The sequence below is a fragment of the Entelurus aequoreus genome, linkage group LG22 (genome assembly GCF_033978785.1).
Source record: "Entelurus aequoreus isolate RoL-2023_Sb linkage group LG22, RoL_Eaeq_v1.1, whole genome shotgun sequence".
Classification (NCBI taxonomy): domain Eukaryota; kingdom Metazoa; phylum Chordata; class Actinopteri; order Syngnathiformes; family Syngnathidae; genus Entelurus; species Entelurus aequoreus.
In genome coordinates this window covers 3,878,921-3,884,193 of record NC_084752.1, presented here as the reverse complement: position 1 = coordinate 3,884,193, position 5,273 = coordinate 3,878,921, and the positions used below count along the sequence as shown (strand labels likewise).

The following is a 5,273-nucleotide window of genomic DNA, read 5'->3' as shown; positions in this document are numbered from 1 at the left end:
GCGCCACTCATACCCATTGGTCATGTGTAAAAGCTGTTATTGCACTTTATCCTTGTTTTGTATACACCAACACAACAGGCTGACAGTAGCATTGAACTCGTGAATCGTGATTGGAAAATGCATTTATAGTGAGGAATAATTATGTTATGATGTGTTGTCATTTGGCGTTTATTAAGGTTTCCCTACAGGAACTATAAATATCACCTTCATTAACCATCAGAATCAGAAATACTTTACTAATCCCCGAGTGGAAGTTAAGACATACAGGCAATGAAAACACTTGACTCTCCCAAGTGCCACCATAATGACCAACATTAAAATACAGGAACAAAGTAGGCCTAAGTATTCATTAAAAACAAGGAAGATGTTTTGTTGATCAAGTACTGTACATTTAATATTTTTGCCCACTATAACATTACAGTTTGAATATAGGAAAATAACACTTGAATAATGAATTAAAGAGAGTTCCTGATTTCCAACGTGATCTCAGTTTGAGCGGCAATAGACCCAAGGTCCTGTCCTGTTAAAATATATTGATAGTGGTTTTCAATAGTAATATAACAGACTAGACTACTGCAACGCACTTGTCGGGATCCCCAGCAAGAACATCCAGAAGCTGCAATACATACAGAATAGTGCTGCTAGGATCCTGATGGGAGTGCGGAAATATGACCATATCACACCAGTTCTCAAATCCCTTCACTGGCTTCCTGTTCCACTCAGGATTGAATTGAAAGTCTCCCTACTAACCCACTAGTGCCTCCATGGAAATGCCCCCTCTCTACCTCAAAGAACTACTCACCCCCAAATCCTCCGCTCCGGACAGGCTAACCTCCAACCTCCGAGGACAAAGCTACGAACAATGGGAGACCGGTCTTTCTGCTTTCTGTGGAACGCTCTCCCTGACCACCTGAGGGCACCACAGACTGTGGATGCTTTTAAAAAAGGCTTAAAAACCCTTCTTTTTAAAAAAGCCTCTTTTTTTTTTTTTTTTTAGATATATGCATACTAGTTTTAGCTATTTGGCTGTTCTAGTTTTATTTGTATTTATTTTTTATATTTGTTAATACACTGTAGCACTTTGAGGTTGTTTACTCAATGTAAAGTGCTTTTTACAAAGAAAATCTATTATAATATAAGAGATTAAAAACGGTAGACCTAATTAATATTTAAAAACTAGTTTTAAAGGATTCTTTACATACACAGTTAGGGAGTCACAACAAAAGTCAACTAAATACACAAATTTAGTGAAAATATTAATGAATGATAGTAATGAAAAAGTAGGAGGTGTTTCAGGCACGTCTGACCGGTAGGAGGCCATGGGGAAGACCCAGGACACGTTGGGAAGACTATCTCTCCCGGCTGGCCTGGGAACGCCTCGGGATCCCCCGGGAGGAGCTGGACGAAGTGGCTGGGGAGAGGGAAGTCTGGGCTTCTCTGCTTAGGCTGCTGCCCCCGCGACCCGACCTCGGATAAGCGGAAGAAGATTGATGGATGGATGAAAAAGTATGTGCAATTAAAACGCATACCAAATTTTTTTAAATTCTTTCCAAATTAAGTCTTTATAACATTTTGGCACAACATGAGTGTTTTCAGGAGTGGGCGAACAAAGTAGTAGTCGTTTAGATATCGGTGTGTAAAATATAATTTTATTATAATCCTTGAACAAAGTAAGAGTGAAACTCATGTGAACAATCACTGAATGGAGAACTGGGGGTGGGATTAAATAAATTATCTTCTTCCCACTCCCTTTCAGGCAAAACTGGACAATCATGCATTACATACTATACATTACCTTTTGCACTATATTCATTTATATTATTATGTGTTGTCAACTTTGTACTTTTTTATGAAAAAAAAATTTGATTTTTTTTTTTTTTTTTAATATTTCAATGTTTGTTACTGATGGACCCCGATAGAATTAATATTTTCATCACGTAAAAAAAGCAATAAAATACTGAACATATTGAGGTTGTATGAAGGAACAAGCCTTTGTATTTGTGTGTGTGGCCCTTTAAATATCAGACGGCACCTGGTCGGCCACGTATCGCCACGTCCTCGCGCTTGCGCACTGGCCTCTCGCAGTGAGGACTTCCGGGGTCGGTCTGTGACTGTCCTGTGTTTCACCCAACAACAAAAAAACATATACATATTTTTTCCTCTTTTAAAGTTTTCACTCGTATTTTTGACACTGGTATTTCTTCAGAGTGGGAGGACGTCTTTTTTTTTATTACTACGTTTCTGCGAGGACGTCTTGTGACTCGTCAAAAGATGAACTTCTTCCGAGGAGTGATGGGTGGGCAGGCGGCCGGGCCGCAGCCCTCTGGAGCGGACACGGTAGGGAGCTAACCCCGGCTAGCTTCGACCGGCCACTAGCTTAGCTTTTTTCGACAGTTTAATCGCCACTACTTGTTTAACTTTGCTTTTATTTTATTTACTTAAACGTAATTCGCCGGTATTTAGAATACACGTTCCGCCAAAGTAAGTGTTTATATCGTGACAGTAATTAGCCTGACCTACTCATGTTAACTAGCTGGCCACAATGCTAACAGGCTAATGTAGCCAATCTTGTCATTCATCAGACAATAATGTCATAATAAACACTTACAGCAACACAATCAGTGACTTTAGACATGCACCCTGTTGTACAAATAGTGACAATAGTGTTATTTATATAGTGTGTTAGTTATCTAGCGATTTATTATAAACATTTAACTATATTGTACATCCCTTCGCACATGTATCGATCCAATCACATTGTGGATGCTTGCTCTGCATTATTAGAATTTCATTCATTTCATTTCATTTCTTATTTATCTCCTTCATTGATGTGCATCTTTGATCGATAGACAATTATACCTCAATTATACAATTGTACATTTACACACCAATGCCTGAGAAGGAGCAGTATGAAGAAAAATCTTATATTTTTCTGCCCCCTTCAACATAATACGTAGTGTTACTTAATGGATATCTTATAAATAAACATTTACATCCAAATATAATGAAAACAAACAAAAAAAACACAACAAGTGCAAAACTTCATGAAGTACAAACCGAACAAAAAAAAAGAAGTAATATAAACCTCACGGGATGATACAAAAGAAATACAAAACCAGGCAAAAAATAAGTAAATATAAAGCAAAATGTAAACACTTATGGCTGTCCATATGATCTTATTGTTCTGTCTTTATATATATTTTTTCAATTGGAATATATTTTTAAAGTCTTTTATCTAATTGTAAAGAGAATTCCATAGTCCTACCCCCACCACTGACATACACATTTGTTTTAAAGTTGTCCTTGAATACTGATGTTTGAAATGACCATTTCTTCTATGCTCTTCATTCTCAGAAGTGATGACAAACATTTTTCGTAAATTTGCTGGTAATGTTTTACTTTTAGCCTTAAACATAACATATATTGTCTGTAACTTTACTAGCTCCTGTAGTTTCAATAAACTAAATAATGCAAACAGTGTTCAAATTGGTTGTGTTTGCCGCATTACATCGATATTCCATTTTGCTGGCTATTAAGAAACATTTAAACGACAGCAGAACGTGTTAAGGTTAAAATGAACATTTTGTTTAACTATGGACTAGGTTTTGATTGATTGATTGATTGAGACTTTTATTAGTAGGTTGCACAGTGAAGTACATATTCCGTACAATTTACCACTAAATGGTAACACCCGAATAAGTTTTTCAACTTGTTTAAGTCGGGGTCCACTTAAATTGATTCATGATACAGATATATACTATCATATATACTATCATCATAATACAGTCATCACACAAGATAATCACATTGAATTATTTACATTATTTACAATCAGGGGTGTGGAGGGGGGGTGGGGTGGGGGGGTGGGGGGGGTAGTGGACATAGAGAGAGAGAGAGAGAGAGAGAGAGAGAGAGAGAGAGATCAGAAGGCATAAGAAAAAGAATCTGCATTTGATTGTTTACATTTGATTATTAGCAATCCGGGGAGGGTGTTAGTTTAGGGTTGTAGCTGCCTGGAGGTGAACTTTTATAGCGGTTTTGAAGGAGGATAGAGATGCCCTTTCTTTTATACCTGTTGGGAGCGCATTCCACATTGATGTGGCATAGAAAGAGAATGAGTTAAGACCTTTGTTAGTTCGGAATCTGGGTTTAACGTGGTTAGTGGAGGAGTGTATCAATTTGTTAATAGCAATGATTCTACTCGATCCAGAACGTGTGGTTGCCGATACGATTCAGGGACGAAACGATGCTGTATATATATATTTTTTTAGAACAATACGGTTTGTGAAATAAACACAGGATACTAGATTACAGGAGAAAAGTTGCTATATTCCTGTTATTCCTGGTAATGGAATTAGTTATGAAGGGAATTAATTATGGATATAAACAAGCAAGTGAACAACAATTACCATGAATTGATTTACGTGGACCTTGACTTAAACAAGTTGAAAAACGTATTCGGGTGTTACCATTTAGTGGTCAATTGTACGGAATATGGACTGAACTGTGCAATCTACTAATAAAAGCTTCAATCAATCAAATCAATCAATCAATTGATGGCCAAGGAGTGTATCAATTTGTTGATTACAATGATTCTACTCGATTCAGAACGTGTGGTTGCCGATACGATTCAGGGACGAAATGATACTGTATATATTTTTTTTAGAACGATAGGGTTTGTGAAATAAACGCATGATACTAGATTACAGGAGAAAAGTTGCTATATTCCTGTTATTTCTGGTAATGGAATTAGTTATGAAGGGAATGAATTATGGATGTAAACAGCAATTAATGGCCAAGGAGTGTATCAATTTGTTAATAACAATGATTCGATTCGGAATTTGTGGTTGCCGATACGATTCAGGGACAAAACGATACTGTATATATATTTTTTTTAGAACGATACGGTTTGTGAAATAAACACAGGATTCTAGATTACAGAAGAAAAATTGATATATTCCTGTTGTTTCTAGTAATGGAATTATTTATGAAGGGAATTAATTATGGATATACACAAGCAAGTAAACAACAATTAATGGCCAAGGAGTGTATCAATTTGTTAATAACAATGATTCTACTCGATTCAGAACGTGTGGTTGCCAATACGATTCAGGGACGAAACGATACTGTATATATATTTTTTAGAACGATAGGGTTTGTGAAATAAACACAGGATACTAGATTACAGGAGAAAATTTGCTATATTCCTGTTATTTCTGGTAATGGAATTAGTTATGAAGGGAATGAATTATGGATGAAAACAACAATTAATG

At 36.4% G+C, this 5,273-nt stretch overlaps 1 protein-coding gene across 6 annotated transcripts in view; it reads left to right on the top strand.

The window, feature by feature from the left end:
- The first annotated feature begins 2,066 nt into the window (after nt 1–2,066).
- The window catches only part of uso1 (USO1 vesicle transport factor), a 53,199-nt gene continuing 49,992 nt past the window's right edge, over nt 2,067–5,273 (top strand). For 4 of the 6 annotated variants that reach the window (XM_062033435.1, XM_062033437.1, XM_062033436.1 and 1 more), the window contains exon 1: nt 2,068–2,337. In XM_062033435.1, the coding sequence (XP_061889419.1) occupies nt 2,272–2,337 (66 nt within the window). In that variant the 5' untranslated portion in view covers nt 2,068–2,271. Of the gene's footprint in view, nt 2,338–5,273 lie in introns of all 6 variants that reach the window. The other 2 variants (XM_062033433.1, XM_062033434.1) reach the window with 1 other exon arrangement.